The sequence below is a fragment of the Triticum aestivum genome, chromosome 2B, assembly GCF_018294505.1.
Source record: "Triticum aestivum cultivar Chinese Spring chromosome 2B, IWGSC CS RefSeq v2.1, whole genome shotgun sequence".
NCBI lineage: Eukaryota > Viridiplantae > Streptophyta > Magnoliopsida > Poales > Poaceae > Triticum > Triticum aestivum.
Window position 1 is genome coordinate 160,167,187 of NC_057798.1, and position 20,613 is coordinate 160,187,799.

The window sequence follows — 20,613 nt, forward strand, 5'->3', positions numbered from 1 at the left end:
GAGGGTCATCTTTATTTACCCCCCCGGGCCAGTGCTCCTCCGAGTGTTGGTCCAAACTAGAGCACCGTGCGGGACCATTCCTTGGCAACTTGGATTCGTTCGTTCCTGTACGCTTCGCTTATCCGGTGTGCCCTGAGAACGAGATATGTGCAGCTCCTATCGGGATTTGTCGGCACATCGGGCGGCTTTGCTGGTCTTGTTTTACCATTGTCGAAATGTCTTGTAAACCGGGATTCCGAGTCTGATCGGGTCTTCCTGGGAGAAGGTATATCCTTCGTTGATCGCGAGAGCTTGTGATGGGCTAAGTTGGGACACCCCTGCAGGGTATAAACTTTCGAAAGTCGTGCCCGCGGTTATGGGCAGATGGGAATTTGTTAATGTCCGGTTGTAGATAACTTGACACCAGATTCGAATTAAAACGCATCAACCGTGTGTGTAGCCGTGATGGTCTCTTTTCGGCGGAGTCCGGGAAGTGAACACGGTTTTGGGTTATGTTTGACGTAAGTAGGAGTTCAGGATCACTTCTTGATCATTGCTAGCTTCACGACCGTTCCGTTTGCTCTCTTCTCGCTCTTATTTGCGTATGTTAGCCACCATATATGCTTAGTCGCTGCTGCAACCTCACCACTTTACCCCTTCCTTTCCCATTAAGCTTTGCTAGTCTTGATACCCATGGTAATGGGATTGCTGAGTCCTCGTGGCTCACAGATTACTACAACAACAGTTGCAGGTATAGGTTATACGATGATCTTGACGCGAGAGCGATGTGTGCTTGTTTGGAGTTCTTCTTCTGCTTCTTATTCAATCAGGGGATAGGTTCCAGGTCGACAGCCTGGGCTAGCAGGGTGGATGTCGTTTGAGTTTCTGTTTGTGTTTCATCCGTAGTCGGATGTTGCTCTTATGTATGATGATGTTGTATTCATGTGGCATTGTATGCCTTTTGTATGTATCCCATCTATTATGAAATGTTGAGGTAATTATATCCACCTTGCAAAAGTGTTTCAATATGCGGTTCTATCCTTGGTGGGACATTCGAGTCTCTTTAGGATAGTATCGCATATTGGGCGTGACACAAGGCTTCCTCAACAAGCCAGCTCCACCCATGGTGTGCTCCACAATCCAGCCACGGGCCAGCTCCCGTCCAATCCAGGCCGTGCGATGGGACGAGTCTTCAGCCACTGATGACCTAGGCAATGGTGCCCCGCCCATGCCTCTGGTCAGCCGGGGCGTGGCAACAGTGCCCCTCACCTACCCGATGACCAGGGTCGGCGTGGCTACAGTGCCACCACCATCACCGCTGACGATAGCAAGCGGCGACCCGACGGAGTGCCACTGTACACGACTTGACTCGACCATGCCCTGTCGATCGACAAGACGGCGCACAGTCCCCCTAGGCATGCGGGGCCCGCACCTAGGGAACCCGGTGAAGCACAGGCCCCCAGCGGGTCCCGGCTCGGGTCCCCGGACACTGACAACCTGGACCCACCAACTTGTAACATTACCATTGTATCCCTGGGGGGTTGGCCTATAAAACCCCCTAGGAGCCCACGCACACGGGCAAGGTAACAAGAGACATATAACGTAGAGAGGAACTAGCCACCAAACAGCAACATCCACCCGGGGAGAAGGAGTAGCCTAAGCCTTGGCCAGCCTCCCTTCCTCCTCCACACAGCTCTAGGAGCAACATTGTACTGTCCAAACATCAAACTACACTCGGCAGGACTAGGGGTGTTATCTCTCCGGAGAGCCCCGAACCTGGGTATGTCTTGCGTCCCGCGCTCGCTCATACCAACCCTGCCTCCGGAGCCCACCAGTGCCCTCGAGCCTCCTCCTTTCTTTAGCCATCCCTTGGCATCTGTCGTGCGCCCACCACGACAGGTTCACCTGAATAAGTTCTGTATATAGACCAAAGCTATTTTGTTTGGTTTTGATGCCTCCTTAATATCTTCTGTTCTGGTACTACTAATGTAAAAACTCAACTTTTCAGCAAGCTATGAAAAAATGGTGGAACCGCCACCTTCTGAAGGTGGCGAGGCAACTATAACTACAATGCCAGCTCTTGCTGCAGTGGGTCAGTACCTGTCCACTAATAGTGCCAAAAGCACGTTCCTACGTAATATTGGGTTGGTTGTTAAGGCAATCTCGTCCAAACTGCCTAATGATCAAGATATGCAAGCTCAAAACAATGTTGTATGTGCGCTTCAGACACAAGTCCATTCCCTAACAGAGACCCTTTGTGAAACAAGGAGAGACACTGTTCGATGTCGTCAAGATATGCATGGTTTTGAAACCAGACTATCAGACATTTTCTATGTTGTTCAGGATCCTAGGAGAAATGAAGGCGAAGGTTATGGTGCTCCATTGGACAATACATCATGAAAATGTAACAGTCATGTCAAATGAACTGAGCTTCTGAACTTCTGGTGGTGCATTTATCTGCTAGACTATTAACTTTTATGCCAACCTTCCTTTTGTTTTATAGTTGTAATTTGTTTTGGTGCGATACAAAATTTGTTCTCAATGTGTAGCCACCGGCTGAAGAAAACAACAAGCCATTTTTGTATAGTGTAGGGTGTTCCCTATATTTGCACTGGTGGCGATCTTTGATGCCGAGTGGATGTAATCTATGCAATCGCCTTAATAGCCTAGCGCTATTTCGGACTTATTTATTTCCTAGTCTTCTTTTTCCCTGGTTTGCTAGTGGCCGCAACAACCATGGGCCATATACGGACCGTGGTAACCTTGACCCTGCTACGGGCCGTAGGATCCATGGGTCTCCTACGGGCCATCGATAAATGGGCCTCCAACAGGGCTATAGAATAGGTGGGCCTCGGGCCGTCGAATAAATGGGTCTTCATGGGTCGTAAACAGGCATAATTGGTATCGACCCAACACGGTAACGGGCCGTTAATAGGCCAGAGGACAGCAAAGCCTTAATTCTGTCATAGGCATAATGGGTCGTTAATGGGCCGGAATATAGGACGTGATGGAAACGGCGCAACGGGTTAACAGTCCAGAAATGGTCCGACTCTTGCCATGGGCCTAATTGGGCCCATTAGGGGAACAGGCCAGTAACGGGCCGGAAGTAATCGAGGGCCGGAAAGGAGCCCAAGAACATATGGGCCATCAATAGGCCGAAAGCTAACACGGGCTGGAAACGGCCCATGTGAATCATGGGTCGTTAATGGGTGCAAAAAAATTTACTGTTCATTATGGGCTAGAGTCACTGTGGGCCTCTAAAGGGCCTAAAGATACGAAGGCCTCGTATGGGTCGAAAGACGTCGTGGGCCATACATGGGCCGAAAGTGAAATGGGCTGGTGTTATATTCGACGGCCCACATGACATTGTTGGGCTAATTTCCGTTAGGCCCTAACAGGTCGTGAGTTACTGGGTCGTAAAATGGGCTATTTGCGAAGAGACCGTTAACAGGCTTTTCATGGGCCAGCCCGCTAACTTTTGACCAAGTCAAACGGGCCGGCTTTGTAAGCTAAATGGGCCAGTGGTGGGCCGTCGCACGTGTCGACATATCATAGGCGCCTATCTGACCCACTGACGAGCTGACACGTGTTTCATCCGACCAATCAGAATTTTACACGTGGAAATTTCCCATTGGTCCGGGTTGTTAACGGGTTATCGGATCCAAAACCCGACCCGATAGCTTAAGGGCGTTCCGTTACGGTGGATGCCACGTGTCAATCACCCTTGACGAAAGCACTTCTGTGACGCGCGATTTATCGTCATGGAAGTGGATACTTTCGTGATGATAATTTTGGTAATGTCATGGAACACTTCTATGACAGCACAGGTATGACTATCTTGATTCTATCATAAAATCGCCATGGATGTACATGCATGACAAAAAACGCGACCTACTGTGACAAACACGTATCATCATGGAAGTGTAGTTTTTGTAGTGCTTGGTACCCTAGAGCTTGTTCCTCTTGGGTGCTTGGGCACCCTAGATGGTTGGTGGTGTTCGGAGCTTAATCATTGTGGTATAAAGCTCCGGGCAAGCGTCGGGGTCTCCAATTAGGTTGGGGAGATCACCTCGAGCAATTTGACGGGTACCGATGACCGTCCGCAAGGGTTGCCAAAGTGCACGGGTTCGGTGACTGCCCTCAAGGGTCCCTTAATGGAATCACGACATCTTGTATTGTGCGAGGGCGTGAGGAGATTATGGTGGCCCTAGTGGCTTCCTGGGGAGCATTGTGCCTCCACACCGCTCCAAACAGAGATTAGCATCCGCAAGGGTGTGAACTTCGGGATACATCGTCGTCTTTGTGTGCCTCGGTTATCTCTGACCCGAGCCTTTTACTTATGCAATTTACTTTGTGATAGCCATGGTGTTTCATGTTATATATCTTGCTATCACCTACTTGTTTATCTTCCCTAGCATGAGTTATTGGTGCACATAGGTGAGCCTAGTTGTTTTAGGTTTTGTGCTTGACAAATTAAATGCTAGTTTTATTTTGCATTTGTTCAAGCATAAACCGTAATTATTTTAAAGCACCTATTCTCCCCCTTTAGGCGACATCCACGATCTTTCAGAGTTGCAGACTAAGTTCCTCCGGTATAGCCCTTTCCGGTCTAGAATTCCAGTTGCCGGCAGCTCCCTCTTTATGTGAAACTTGCAAAATAAGAGAGAAAAGTCATAAGAATTGTATCATAAAGTGAAATAACAATCCGTAATGCAATAAATATCAATATGAAAACATGATGCAAAATGGACGTATCACCCGCATGATATCAGCATGTGTGGGGGCGGGGGAGGGGGATACACTGATTTGAGGATTCTAACACGGACTCTGTTGTCCGCAAAATTCTCCACTCTTGGCGTGCTAACAATGCGAAGTTAAAAAGCTCGATGTCCTTGAAGCCTAAACCACCCATATACTTTGGCACCGTGAGTAAGGCATGCCCCAGTTATACCCAGTGAGGTTTTTCGTTTACCTTGCTTGCTCCCCACTAGAAATTCCTGACTAGGCTTTTTATATTCTCACAAAATCCCTTTAAATTTAAAAACAATCATTAAGTAGGTTCAAAAAACCTCCATTGATTTTATTAGCGCACCCTTCCCTATTGCACCCAAGATATGTTCAATCCACCCTTGTATTTGTTCCAGACCCTATCCTTCACGCACTTGAACATTTCGTTCTTATTTCGTCCCACCTGAGAAGGTAGATCAAGCTAGCGATCATTAAGAGTTTTTATTAGAATCTCAAGTGCAATTTTCATTACTTCCCTCATACCTTTGGGGCACCATTTAATAAAATGAATTGAACTCTTGGACAAATCAACAAGTTGCCCGATGCCTCACAATATATTGAGTACCTCCCCAATCTCTGTTGCTCCGCTGTACTAGCCTTTGCAAAAAAGCAAGTTGTCGTCTGCAAATAAGAGATGATTGACCAAGGGTGTTGTGGCACCACTATGATGCCCGATAGTTTTTCCGAATTTCCTTGCTCCTCAATAGGCAAGACAGACCGCTAGTAAAAGCAAGTACAGGGAAATATGCCAGGCGAATTTTCTATATGACGCTCGTTGCATCGAGTTGTTGTTATTTCACACAGAGCCAACCAACGAGCAATCAAACTGGGCTAGCCCATTTAGTCAAGTTCTCCAGTTTTCCTGGTTTTAGGAACTTTCTAGAAGGTTTCGGTTTTCACAAACTGATAGATGTTTTTTTCATTTTTATGTTTTTCGTCCCTGGATTTTATTGGTTTTCTTTTTGGTTATATCTTATACTTTTTCTTTTTTATAAAAAAAGTTCACATTTTATAATTTTTGTTGTTTTAAATAAAATGCTCGCACTTCTAAAGAACTATTCGTGTTTTCAAAAAATGTATACTTTTTAGAAGATATTCTAAATTTCTAAAAAAAATCAGGTTTCCAATTTTTTCCCACTTTCGAAAATTATTTGCAGTTTTTATAAATATGATATTTCATAAAATGTTCATGTTTTAGGAAAAATAAAATTTGGAAAATAAAAAAATCGATTTTCCAAAAAATTGTGTTTTTTCAAAAATGTTCGGAATTCAAAAAAATCTTTATGCTTTCATAAAATATTCAGAATTTTTATAAACTCCACGTATTCAAAACCACGGTAGGGACAAACTCAATTACTTCGGTCCCTTCGGTGGTTTTGGTCTGGCCCATGCAGATCCAGTAGGATAGATAAATGAGCCCTCGTTTGGGGATCTGCTGGAACTGGGCGGCCCAACTCGAAGCCCATCGGTCCAGCCCACGCACGCACCACTTTCACCCGCTAAACCCTTCCTCCTTAAAACCCCTTTCTTCCTCTCCCTCGCCGCCACGGCGCCGCTTTCCGTTCCCGCAAAAACCCTAATTCCCCCCTCCCCCCCACCCCACCCGCCGCCATGTCGTCCACGCCGCCGGCCGTCGCGTCCCCCGCCTCCGAGCACACCAAATCCAAGAAAAAGAAGAGCAAATCCAAGGACGCCTCCGCCGACCCCGCCGCCGCCGCCGCCGATACCACGTCGCTGGCGGACGCCGAGGCGAAGACTGATGGGTACATGATCAAGCCCCAGGCCCTGGTCCCGTCCCTGGACACCTCCACCTGGCCGCTCCTCCTCAAGAACTACGACCGCCTCAACGTCCGCACCGGCCACTACACCCCGCTCCCCTCCGGCCACTCGCCGCTCAAGCGCCCCCTCGCCGAGTACCTCCGCTACGGAGTCATCAACCTCGACAAGCCGTCCAACCCCTCCTCCCACGAGGTGGTGGCGTGGATCAAGCGCCTCCTCCGCGTCGAGAAGACCGGCCACAGCGGCACGCTCGACCCCAAGGTCACCGGCAACCTCATCGTCTGCGTCGACCGCGCCACACGCCTCGTCAAGTCGCAGCAGGGCGCAGGTAAGGAGTATGTGTGCATCGCCCGCTTCCACGCCGCCGTTCCAGACACGGCCCGCGTGGCCCGCGCGCTGGAGTCCCTTACCGGGGCTGTGTTCCAGCGGCCTCCGCTCATCTCGGCTGTCAAGCGCCAGCTCAGGGTGCGGACGATTTATGAGAGTAAGCTTCTGGAGCATGACGCCGAGCGCCACCTTGCTGTGTTCTGGATCTCTTGTGAGGCTGGAACCTATGTCCGGACGCTCTGTGTGCACCTTGGGCTGCTCCTTGGCGTCGGTGCACATATGCAGGAGCTTCGCCGTGTCCGGTCAGGTATCCTCGGAGAGCAGGACAACATGGTCACCATGCACGATGTGATGGATGCCATGTGGGCGCTTGACAACCACAAGGATGAGTCTTACATAAGGCGTGTGGTGATGCCGCTTGAGGTAATTCTTACTAGCTACAAGAGGCTTGTTGTGAAGGACTCTGCTGTTAATGCTATCTGCTATGGTGCCAAGCTTATGATTCCTGGGTTGCTCCGGTTTGAGAATGACATTGATGTTGGGGAAGAGGTTGTTCTCATGACTACCAAGGGGGAGGCGATTGCCATTGGTATCGCTGAGATGCCTACTGCTGTTATGGCAACTTGCGACCATGGTGCTGTAGCGAAGATCAAGAGGGTGGTGATGGACAGGGACACATACCCAAGGAAGTGGGGACTTGGTCCGGTGGCACTGAAGAAGAAAAAGATGATCGCTGAGGGCCTCCTTGATAAGCATGGGAAGCCAACTGAGAAGACCCCAGCTGAGTGGCTTCGAAATGTGGTACTTCCTACTGGTGGTGATGCCATGATTGCTAGCCTTGCAGCTGCTCCTGAGCCCGAGAAGGTGAAGGTGGAACAACAGGATGTGGTGCCAAGTGAGGAGGTCAAGGAGAAGAAAAAGAGGAAGAGTGATGAGGATGATGTAACTGCTTCTACACCTGCAAAGAAGATGAAGGTAGAGGAGGTCACTGAGGCAGTGGAAGGGGAGAAGAGTGAGAAGAAGAAGAAGAAAAAGAAAGAGAAGGGAGAACCAGGATCAGCTGTTTCGGAGGCAGTGAAGGAGGAGAAGAACAGTCTGTCTGATGAGGAGAAGGGTACCAGCGAGAAGAAAAAGAAGAAGAAGAGCAAGGAAGGCGGTGATGATGTCGCTCCAGAGAGTGCAGAAGTTGAGAAGAGCGAGAAGAAAAAGGACAAGAAGAAGAGCAAGGAAGGCGGTGATGATGTCGCTACAGAGAGTGAAGTTGAGAAGAGTGAGAAGAAAAAGGAGAAGAAAAAGAAGAAGAAAGACGCAGAGGAGGCGGCACAATAGGTAGAGCTAGTAGTTTACATCGGCTGGTAATGTTATTTGGTTGCAATTGTAGGGGAGTTTGAACTACCTGTTTTATTTGCCCTGTACCCCTTGCAACCGTCTATGGTTTTGTAGGCCTAATGTACTATGTTAGGTTACTGCCATTCAACCAAAATGCTATGGTAATTAGAGAGATTTCCCATTAAATTTCTTGGACAATGAAGCTTGTTTGCTATATCTGTTATCAGTTGATGCAATTAATTTTGCTCCCATCTCATTTTAGTAGTCCACTCTACTGAAATATCTGGCTTGCTAATTCCATCAATCTGCTGTTTGCTGATACTTAGCTGAAGTAGAGTTTACCAGCCCTAATATTTTCACCACACTGCTGTGAGAGCATGCTTTCATATGTTGATATATATACATGCTTGCAACCATCCAGAAACCTATCATCATTCCGTGCACTGAGTCTTAAATTCTATGAGTGGCATATATATGTTTATGGTAGGACCAGAAGATATATGTGTGTTCCTGGCATGATTATTGAAATATTGATTTATCCTGTGTAACACAAGTGGTATATATGTGGTGCATAACAGCCTAGTTCATCATATTATAGTACTCATATTCGGATCGGAGAGAGTGTCATTTGGTTTCAATTGTGGGAGAGTTTCTTGCTCTGTCCCAGTTGCGACCGTCTATGGTTTGGTAGTCCTAATGTAGTATCTTTATTATTAGGTTATAATGCCACTCAACTGAAATGAGGCATGCATTGCATTGTCTGTTTCAAGTTAATGAAGTGAAATTTGCTCTCGTCTCACTTTAGTAGTCCGCTGTAGTCAAATGGCTGGCTTGCCAATCTTCAATCTACTGTCTGCTGATATTGTTAACCTTATATAAGTAGAAAAAAGTCTAGTCAGAACATTTCAACCATGTTAATGTGCAAACTTCATTTTCTACGTTCTCAGGCATGTATTCCTGTGTCTGTTATCTGAATTCAATGAATTTTGTTCTCACCTCATCTCAGTTGTCTGCAGTCTACAGTTCTGATATTTCTGTTTCTTTTTTGTCAGTATGATCTACCTGCTGTTATTCTGGAGCCAAAGTGAAATTGCTTAGTCCATGTGGATGTGGAAACTTAGTTTCCTATGTTTGAATACATGCTTACATTACCCATGAGTCAATATTTTGGCCCTGAAATCATTGTCTGCACCGAGAATCTTAAATTCTCGGAGTGACATGTTTGATTGAATTTGCCATTTTCACTTGTTTAGTAGATGCAGCTCGGCATGTATTGTGTTCCTCTCGGCTTGTTCATACCAGCATTTGCTTTGCTGTTTAAAGTGCTGTATGTGTGGTGCATAACAGCATACCTGATAAAACTCTGTTATAGATGGCATGACCAGACGAGGCGTATTTTCCTTCGGTATAGATATGTGGCGAACGTCCACTGGGGGTGAGATCCCAGCGAACGCCCCCATAGCAGTCTGGATTTGACGGTGGCTGATTTTGCCAAACTCCCCGCAAATTAAACAAATTGCCATGGCAGTTTGGTAAAATGCCACCCCCAGCCGTGGCGATCGTTCGACAGGGATTGGCGTCCATTTTCCTTGGCATTGAGCTGGAGAAATAGTTGTCATCTTGCTTCTTCAGCTATTGTGAACTCCTATGCTGCGCAAGTATATGCCTGTATGGAGCCGACGTTTTCTGGTCTGGTTGGTGCGCGCGCTCTGTGCATTGTTTTTATCTATTGCTGTGCGACGTTTTCTGCAATGTTATTTTTTTGGAACCTTTGTTGCTTTTAAGTTCAACTCTTAGTTGTTGCTAGCCTTCGGATTTGCTTCAAAACGACTACGCGATTCCTCACCCAGTTTCTAGCCATCCTTTTTGCCGAGCTTTTGTTGGATCTTCATCTCCATTCTTCATTGGTGATAGTGGCGGTCTTTGACGGAATTGGCAACGACAACGATGTTGAGCCACTTGGGGTGCGTATTCGATTTCAACCAACATTACATGAAATGGAAGTGCTTCTCTGTCCCAAAGAACAATGTGCATGAAAGACCTAGAAAGAAAAGACATGATCAACAAGTTGTACGTTTGACCATTTGACCAACACATAGAGCATGTCTGGTAAAATGACCAATACATGTTGCATACCGGCCAAATGACCAACACAAATAGAACAACAAAAATTTACGAGCTCTTGGAGTGCCGCACCATTTAAAGTTGCGGTACTTGTTGGTGGCCTCTTGATGAATGGTGAATCATCGAAAATGAACAACTTCTAGTTGCCGTTATGGATCACTCCCGCGATAAGGATTATAGTGCTTTTGCTCATGGAACCAAACATGCATACTTGTCCAAAAGGTACCGCCCCTTTGCTCCGTGGCATAAATTAGATCAATGGTTGTGGCCAATCACACATCAACCAACAATTCATCATCTTTCATGTTGATTCCCCTCCCCCTCCCCCTCCACCCTCCCCCCTCATCTTTTTTGGGTCGACACCTCGGCGGTCAGAAGTCGTCCGGATCACCATCTGGCTATTGGTTGGTGTGCGTCTGTTGGGTGTCCGACATCTGGGTGTGCGTCGGCTAGGTGTCCGACATCAGAGCGTGCGTTTGCTGGATGTCCGGCTTCGGCTAGGAGTCGTCAAACAACTTGCATGTCTTCATGGCCGGCGTTGTCGTGAATGATGTTCATCAGTGCCTCCTCATCTGTCACCGCACTTGGTTGAGACACTCCGGCAAATAGAGACCGTGCACCAAAGGGTGAGGGAGACACATCCGACATTCACGAACGGACAAGCGCAAACGACTGTGACTCACTAAGGCTCTGTGAAGGTGTAGTCCCTGTTAAGGTCAATGCTGATGACACTTGATGGCCGATGGTGACGGTAACGTCGGCTAGGGCGGTGATTGCATGACCGATACCAGCCGTGTGAATCACTTTTTGCGGAGGAGGTGTTGGGTGACAATCGTCGTCATACGTTCTCCCTCTTCTTCTGTTTGTGGTGGTGGGTGTTGTGTGTCGATGTATTGTCCTTGCGTGCGGCCACCGCCAACTGGTCCTCCCGCTCCGGCGTGACGACGGTCGTCTCGATCGTCTCCATTGCAGCGGTGGACGACAAACGGGCGAGAATTGGGTGGTGGGTAGCAACGAACAGAGCGGGGCAAGCGGGAAATGGCAGGCCTTCATGCGGAGGCAGTGGTGGATTTGTCCAAATGCATAGACTCCACCTTTGCTTTGGCTGGGTACGGGGTGTCAAATGCGTACGTGACAGATGTTCGGACTCCTAACAGACGGCTTTTGGTTTATGAAATTTCAGACGGCTGGATGAAGCTGCAAACGTTTGATGCACGACATTGGATGGCCAAAAACATGCGGATAACACGGTGCAAAACATTTACGAGGGATTTGATGAACCAACGTTGGAGTTGCCCTAACTGCCGTTGGAAGTTGGAGCAAGTACGCTTTCTGTCCCTTTCCGAGGGATTGTAAATACCCATGACCCGAGCGTGCGCCTAGAACCACGTCTTGGTGAGATGGAGGTGCGTGGGCAGATACAATATTTATGGTTATGAATTTAGTTCATGATTCCGATATTCCTAGGCGTTTTAAGTTGAAAACTAGATCAGGCTGGCGTGTGGCTCTGGTACACGAGTCGTATATTTTTGCACGTGTTTCCCTGCCGTGCCCGTGTGCACCAGTACCACTCATTTTTCACCGGAAAATGTTCATTTTAAACCCTGAACTCGTAGACGTTCGGCGAAACGAACCTTCAAGTCAAAATCCCGGTCGATTGCACTCTAAACTATGCAATCCCGGTCTAAATCAAACCCTGACAAATGTCAACCCGGATTTGTCTAGCTGGTGGGCCAAGGAGCACCCGTCCTCCGCGCTGGGCCAGCCCATTTATATTTTTGTTTGCTAAAAAAATTATCTTTCGCGGTTGGTGGACAGCGAGCAGGAGCAGGAGCAGGATGTGGAGGACAGCGAGAAGGAGCAGGTGGTGGTGGATGTGGAGGACGACAGCGAGGGGGAGGTGGCGCCTGCTGACGACGACGTGTACGTGGTGGCGCCGGTGATCCCGCAGCTCGGCGACAGGAGCATGCCAATCGAGGCGGAGACTTACATCCGCGTCGGCATTCGCCACTCCGACCGCATCAAGAAGATGAAGGACATGCAGAAGTGAAGATAGAGAAGTTAAGTTTCTAGTTCAGTGTCTAGTTCATTATGCACTGAGAAATGCAGTTAAGTTTGTACTCAGGACTGGAGAAATGCAGTTAAGTTTCTATGTTAAGTTTGTATGTGAGGTACTGGACAAATGCAGTTATGTATGCACTGTCAGAGTTTCTAGTTAAGTACTGAACAAATGCAGTGATCAAATGTACTGAAGATGTTCAAGCATAAATGTTTTCAACTCTGTTGTCCTCTTTGTTTTAATCCAAAAAATTATAGTAGCAGAAATTGTGCCTCAAATTAACAGAAGCAGAAATTTAGGACAAGTGTGGCACAAATTTAGCTCAGTATCACAAATTTTGTAATCAAATGGATGGCCCTTTCTTAGCATTTAGTGCCTCCTTGTATGCAGCAAGGTTGAACACAAAATGTTGTGGAACTCTAGGTTGAGAGCTTGGTTGTGAGCTCTGTTGAGAGCTTGGCTGTGAGCTTTGTTGAGATGTAGGTTCATTGATCCTTAGGGTTTCTGGTTTTCTTCTAACTTCCAACTTCTTTGGCCTAGGTTGCACAGCCATTGCCTTGCCTTTTATATCAGCAGCCTGCAAACAAGTTTTTCATTAGTATAAACAAAAAAGCAACCAAGTTTTCATTAGTAGAAACAAAAAGCAACCAATTTTTCATTAGTACTAACAAGTGTCATCTTAACCTGCTTTTCAAACACAACTTTCTGTGTCTGAAGAGCATCAAAAGCCTCTTTGTCTTGCTTCTTTTGTTTTGCAGCTTCTCTGACCAAATGAGCATTTCCATGATGTTTAGCTCCATCATTGTTCTTACAGCTTGATCTATTATGTCCTTGCCTTTTGCAAGAACTACAAGTGATCTTGCCACCTACTTTGCTCATCTTAGTACCCTTAGGTTTTTCTCCTTCCTCTCTCCTTCTTTCTGTTTTAGGCCTTCCAGGCAAGCTAATGTGACCAGGTGGTTGTGGCTTTGGATTTGTTGAAATAGGCCAACTCTCCTCTCCCTCCAAAGGTTGTAAGCAATGATCATATATATTGTTGTACACTTCTATGGAGTAGCAAGGAGCAATATAATCATCAATTTTCTGTCCTGTTTTATAGATAGCACTAATGGCATGGCAGCGGGGTAAACCTGACAGCTGCCAATATCTACACGAGCAAGTCCAGAGCTGCAAGTTAACAGTAAATTTGAATTTCTCATGCTCTTGCACTTCAAATCCATCTTTCCCATTCCACAGCACATGGCAGAAACCTGATCTCCTTATGTTTTGCTTCAGTTTTTTGAAAATGTTGGGACATATAGTTCCTTTCCAGTTAACTGACTTCCCTCTATTTTCTTGTACCCTCACCATAATTTTGCACCTGATCCACTCAAGCATTGAGACAATAGCAAGGTACCTAGCTAACAGGATGTAGTTGTTGAAAGATTCACACATGTTGTTATCAACTGAATCACAATTAGACCCCAGCTTCATGTAGGCCCTACTCCAATGTACTGGATCAGTGTTCATCATATCTTTTGCACCCTCAACAGTAAATTGTGCTAGCCTGGCCCTGTTGTAGTTGAAAATCACTTTGTTTGGTGATTTTGCACATCTCCAAAACCTTTTTTGAAGATCATGGTCTGGGTGTTTTTTCTTCCAATTAGCATATATGTGTCTTGCACACATTCTATGCTCAGCTTTAGAAAAATGTCCTCCATTGCCCCTATAAGTCCCTTTTGTTGATCTGACATAAATACATATCCATCTCCTTGATTGCTTATTTTCAAGTCCTGGTTTATTTTGGCAAGAAACCAGAACCATGACTCATAATTTTCTTTCTCCACAACAGCCCAAGCAATAGGATACATCTGGTTATTTGCATCTCTTCCTATAGCACACAACATCTGTCCATAGCAAGCACCTTTGAAAAAACAACCATCAAGGCCAATAACTTTTCTACAACCTGCCAAGAAACATTTCTTCAAGGCATCAAAACACATGTAAAACCTTTGAAATGCATATGACCCATCCTTTTCATTATGGTCCAACTTCACTGCAACTGTGCTTCCAGGATTAGTTCTCAGCAGCTCTAACTGATAATTAAATAATTTTGAGTACTCTCCTTCAGTGGAATGCAATAGTTTCTGCATGACCATTCTCTTTGCCTTCTTGCACTATGCAACTGTCACATCAGCAAATAAGTCCTCAAGTACAGTTTTCCTCAAATCTTCTAACTTCCAATTTGGATTTGCTCTTATAAGCCTGCCATATTTTGTAGCAATAACAGTTGATGTGACCAGTTTGTTATCTCTTCTTGGAATGCAATGGTGCTCATCTACAAAGGTAGACACATGTAGCCACTTATTTCTAGTAGTTTTAGAAGCATAGATCATCCAGTTGCAGCCAGGCCAAGTACACTTTGCACCTACTTTATGATTTTCATCCTTTGTGAAAGCAATATGCACATGTTTCTTAATGCCATATTTTATTAGAGCTTTCTTCATCTGATGTCTTCCTCTAAAAACCATTCCTATCTCAAATGTAGGAATTTCTGATTTGCTGTCATATTTTCTCCATTCACTTTTCCTTCTCACTAGCTGTGTGGCCCCCTCACCATCACTTTCCTCATCAAAAGAACAGGAGCAGGATGTGGAGGACAGCGAGAAGGAGCAGGTGGTGGTGGATGTGGAGGACGACAGCGAGGGGGAGGTGGCGCCTGCCGACGACGACGTGTACGTGGTGGCGCCGGTGATCCCGCAGCTCGGCGACAGGAGCATGCCAATCGAGGCGGAGACTTACATCCGCGTCGGCATTCGCCACTCCGACCGCATCAAGAAGATGAAGGACATGCAGAAGTGAAGATAGAGAAGTTAAGTTTCTAGTTCAGTGTCTAGTTCATTATGCACTGAGAAATGCAGTTAAGTTTGTACTCAGGACTGGAGAAATGCAGTTAAGTTTCTATGTTAAGTTTGTATGTTATGTACTGGACAAATGCAGTTATGTATGCACTGTCAGAGTTTCTAGTTAAGTACTGGATTTGTCCAGTACCTAACATACAAACTTAACATAGAAAATTAACTGCATTTCTCCAGTCCTGAGTACAAACTTAACTGCATTTCTCAGTGCATAATGAACTAGACACTGAACTAGAAACTTAACTTCTCTATCTTCACTTCTGCATGTCCTTCATCTTCTTGATGCGGTCGGAGTGGCGAATGCCGACGCGGATTTAAGTCTCCGCCTCGATTGGCATGCTCCTGTCGCCGAGCTGCGGGATCACCGGCGCCACCACGTACACGTCGTCGTCGGCAGGCGCCACCTCCCCCTCGCTGTCGTCCTCCCCATCCACCACCACCTGCTCCTTCTCGCTGTCCTCCACATCCTGCTCCACCAGCCCATTTATATTCTGTCGCTCTTTTGCGGTAGAATCGCGGATAGCGTCAAACAAATTTTTTTGAGACACGATAACGTCAAACAGAAGAGCTTCCGCGTAGGGCTCGTGTAAACAGGCTGGCCCATTGCCAGGAAACGAGCGTACGTACGAAAAAAAAATAACGAAGTTGTGCAGCTGGTTGGATTCGAACCCCCGCGACCTTCAGCTGGATAGCCGCGACGCCAGCCAGGGGAGCTCCTATACGGCGCTGCAGGCGCCCGTTCATGCTCCTGGCGCCTGCAGCGCCCCGCACTGGGCCAGCCCACGAAGATGTGCAGACCCGCGAACGGAAAAAGCTCGCAAAAAAATGGGGGGAAAAGTTGCTTTGCACAGGTTTCGAACTCCCCACATAGTGCTAACGCACAGGTACCACCATCCACACGAACTACTTGCCTTTTGTGATTAGTAACAGAGGCAAATGCCTAATAACAAGTACGCAGCGCTATATATATTGAACTGAACCATTCATCTACTGTACCACTTAATTCTTTTGAATTATTTGGGAAAAGAGAAAAAGTTCATAAAACTAAAAATAGTTCATTGATTTTTAAAGTAAGTTCATCTATTTTGCAATAAAGTTCATCAAATTTGGAAAATGTTCATAGATTTTTGAAAAGAAAAAAAACTTAAATTTGGAAGATTTTCATTGAATTTGACAAAGGTTCATCAATTTTGATAAAAAGTTCAGCGGTTTTGAAATACGTTCATCGAATTTGAAATTGATATTCAAAAAAAGTTCAGTGATTTTCGAAAAAAGTTTATCAAATTTCAAATAAAAGTTCATCAAACCAAAAAAAGTTCACTGACTTTAAAAAAAGGTCACTGAATTTTAAAAAAAGTTCAACGTATTTTAGAAAAGTTCAACGATTTTGAAAAAGTTCATCTATTTTTATAAAAGTTCATTGAATTTGAAAAAGTTCATGAATTGGGAAAAAACAGTTCATCAAATTTGAAAAAAAGTTCATGGATTTAAAAAAAGTTCATGTAATCTCAAAAAGTTCATCGTTTTTGCAAAATAGTTCATCAATTTTTTTAACACGAAATTCTTTTAAAAATCACGCATTAAAAAAAGGAAAAAGGAAAAATGGAATAAAACCATCCGTAAACTAAACCGCAAACCGGGGAAAACCATTTTGGGAAGGTTCAACAAACTTGAAAAAAGTTCATCGAATTTAAAAAGAGTTCATTGATTTTGAAAAAAGTTTATCGATTTTGAAAAAAAGTTCGTCCCTTTGAAAAAAGTTCATCAAAATTGAAAAAAAGTTCATAAAACAGAAAAAGGATTGAGAACTTGAAAAATAATAATCCGCGCATTTAAGAAAACAAAAAAAAAGAAAAATAAAAACCGAGCACACCGTCCAGAAAAGTAGCAAACTGGAAAAACCTGGACAAGAAGAATAAAAAGAAAGCAAAGAAGAAACAAATCACATGTACTATGGTGGTCTAGTGGTTCAAAGGTAAGAGAATAAACCGTGTCTTCTTCGTAGCGTTGAGGTCACGTGTTCGATCCCCAGGGAAGCACCTTTTTTTTTGTTTCTTTAAAAAGACAAAACGAAAGAAAACTGGGCCGGCCCAAAGCACCGCGAGCGGGAGGGTACCGCAGGCGCCGGTTTGCAAAATTGCCTATAACCGGCGCCTGTGGTGCTAAATAGGATTCCCCCCAGCCAGTGCAGCTAGCGATTGGCTTTGGTATTAGACTACAGCGTCAGTTTCAAGTAGTATGGTCAGCGGAAGATCCGGTTTTTTAATCTTCATTCAAAAAAAATGAACAATATTTTCTTGAAGAAATTTAAAAATCAAACAAACTGTTAAAACGTGAACAATTATTGAAAACATGAACAAAAAATTATATACGACGAACGATTTTCAAATATACATTTAACATATTTTAAGGGTACGATGAACAATTTTTAACTACACATCAAACATTTTTGTGATATCCATTGAAATAATTTAAAACATATTATACATTTTTGTGATATACGATGAACAAATTTTATACATTGAACATTTTTGTAATATAATGTGAACAATTTTTAACTACACATTGAACAATTTTGTGATATGTGCTGAAAAACCATCTAAATACCCGTTGAACATTTTTTGTTGTACACTGAAAAATTTAAAATTGTGATTTTTTTTGAAAAAGTGAATAAATAGCAGTGACGGCAACCACACTAGCTACCTACTCAGTAGGTATATATTGCAGCGCCTATTTTAAAGTACGATGTATCGCGATAGATTTCTTTTTGCTTCAACGTTTTCAACAATTCTTGGAAACAAATGTGATGTTTTAAATATGTTCAATTCTTCAAAAATATACTTTGAACATTTTTTACATACGTTGAATTTTTTAAATAAAAATCGAATATTTTCGTGATATACGCTGGACAATATTTAATACATTTTGAACATTTTTGTGATATCCATTGAACAATATTTAAATTTCATTGAACATCTTTGTAAGAAAATGTTTTTTGAAGTCAGTTCTATGTTTTAATTTAGAACAAATATTTGTAAACCGAAAAAATAGCACGGGTTCACGTGTTCAAGGCACACCGTGCGCTTTTTTTTAACAAAAAACAAAAGCAGGCCGGCCCAGCAGAGGATGGTGTAGCGCCCTTAACGGAAAAAAAATTAAAGCGGGCCGGCCCAGCGGGGTGGAGGCGTGTGCCCTCAGCGAAATCCCAGCGATCCCGGTCATCCAAACGACTCGAAGGTTTGATTTAGACCGGGATTGCATAGTTCAGGGTACCATCGACCGGGATTTCGACTTGGGGGTTCGTTTCGCCGAACGTCTACGAGTTCAGGGTTTAAAATGGACTTTTTCCATTTTTCACCGCTCGTACATACTGGCACTAGGCGCCATGGCGAGCTGTCAGGCCTTGTGCGAGGACCCGCCACTCGTGAACTCTGGCACTTGTCACCGTTGCCTCTTGGAAACGGTATCGGAAGAAAAATGAAACAATAAAAACGAGGATCTTTGACTTATTAGTAGAGAGAGCCTTGGCTCAGTGGTTGGATATGTGGTTGTGCAACTCAATGACCCGAGTTCAATTCCCAGAATTGACAGGTGATGCACAGGGGTTTCCTCTGTTTATTGAGGATCAAGCTTGATATGTGGTGGAACCACTGATGAAGATGCATCCTTAGTTGGTGCAGAGGCCGGGAAGTGAAAATCTCCCCATTTAAGAAGCTTCTGGCCATCTTAGGTCCGTCCCATCGGGAGGCGACCCCCAAACTGTTTCCACCAAAACCCTTATGTGCGTTTCCTGGGGGCACGTGGTCGTAAACCACCAGAACCCTAGGAGGCGGGGAGGGGGTGTGTAGGAGGGAAGAGATGGAGGGGGTGGCGGGCCTCATGAAGGGCTTGAAGCTGACGGAGGAGGAGAGGAAGGGGGTCCGGATCAAGATCTCATGAGAAGGGGAGTCGGGGGGAGGTGCAGGCGGTGGGGAAGGAGTCCGACAAAAGAAAGGCGATAGAATGCGGGCCTTGGATGTTTTATAAGGAGCTAGTAGTGGTTGAGGATTTCGTCCCGAGTAAACAGTTGGAGGACTATGAGTTCATCAACATACCAATCTGGGTCCGAGTCTTTAACCTCCCTTTAGGCATGATGAATGCTGAGGCGGCCAAGGAGATTGGGAACATAATTGGCCAATTTGTGGAAGCGGACACGACAACTGGTGAAGTGCTATTGGGAAGTTCCTAAGGATTAAGATCAGAATGCTTATTAACAAGCCACTCATGCGGGGGATCACGTTAGAGGAGGAAGAGGGGAAGAAGGATCGAGGGGCTGCCTTGAATGAGGATGGTGAAGCTGGAAGGAAGAAGGAGGAGGAAGAGATTGGATGGTGCCATTTTGAGTATGAATACCTCCCTTACTTCTGCTACACTTGCGGCATGATTGGGCATGGGGAGAAGGACTGCATGATCAAGCTAAAAAAGGGGAAGAATTGCAGTTTGGCCATTGGTTGGAAGCTGATATGGGGCAGAGGAAAACTGGACCAGATGAAGGTTTTTGGCATAGTGGAGGGCGTGGGGTGGGAGGTAGTAAAGGATATGGTTACACCAGATCAAACCAAAGATCGGGGAGTGGCAGTGATAGTCTGTCATGGAGTAAGAGTGACTCTCGGTCCAACGGGCGAGCGGATGGTAAGGTTGATGGTGGAGAGGAAGTGACAAGCCCACCCAAGGCTGGTTATGTGCGTGAGAAGGCTGGTGTCCCAAGGAGGCTGCTGCTAGAAGAAGCTGGAAGCATTGGAAAGAAAAGTGAGAGCCAGGGGGCTACGTCTGAAGAAGCGACAAAAACAACTAGCACATTGGCCAGGCTGCAGGAGCAGCCCCGCCGGGCACAATGAAACTAATCGGTTGGAACTGCCGGGGGCTCGGGAATGGCCCGGCAGTTCGGAACCTCCTCGAATTGGGGAGGGCGAAGGACCCCGACATTGTGTTTCTCGCGGAGACTAAGATGACAACAAAAGAATTGGAGAGGTTCAGGTGGATGCTTGGTCTTGTTCACATGACGGCATGGAGCTCTGAGGGAAGGAGTAGGGGGGTGGTTCTGTTCTGGCGTAGGGGAATTGATGTTTCGTTGAGATCGTATGGTAGGAGACACGTATGTGTGGATGTGAGGGAGGAGGATGGAAGAGTGTGGAGGTTGACGGAGATGTATGGGGAGTCAGTCACGGAGAGGAAGGTAGAAACATGGCGTACCTTAAGAATCCTGGGGCAACAACATCAGGATGGTCGGCCGTGGATATGCCTAGGAGACTTCAATGAAATTTTATCGGATGATGAGAAGGTGGGGGGAAT

At 45.5% G+C, this 20,613-nt stretch overlaps 1 protein-coding gene across 1 annotated transcript; it reads left to right on the top strand.

Moving 5' to 3' along the window:
- Nucleotides 1–6,342: 6,342 nt before the first annotated feature.
- On the top strand, nucleotides 6,343–8,458 carry LOC123044067 (H/ACA ribonucleoprotein complex subunit 4). Its single transcript, XM_044466692.1, has one exon. The coding sequence runs from the start codon at nucleotides 6,379–6,381 to the stop codon at nucleotides 8,200–8,202; it is 1,824 nt and encodes a 607-aa protein (XP_044322627.1). The 5' UTR covers nucleotides 6,343–6,378; the 3' UTR covers nucleotides 8,203–8,458.
- Nucleotides 8,459–20,613: the final 12,155 nt, after the last annotated feature.

Bases quoted from the DNA above. Each gene is read 5' to 3' on its own strand.
- LOC123044067 (XM_044466692.1), top strand. From the start codon at position 6,379: ATGTCGTCCACGCCGCCGGCCGTCGCGTCCCCCGCCTCCGAGCACACC.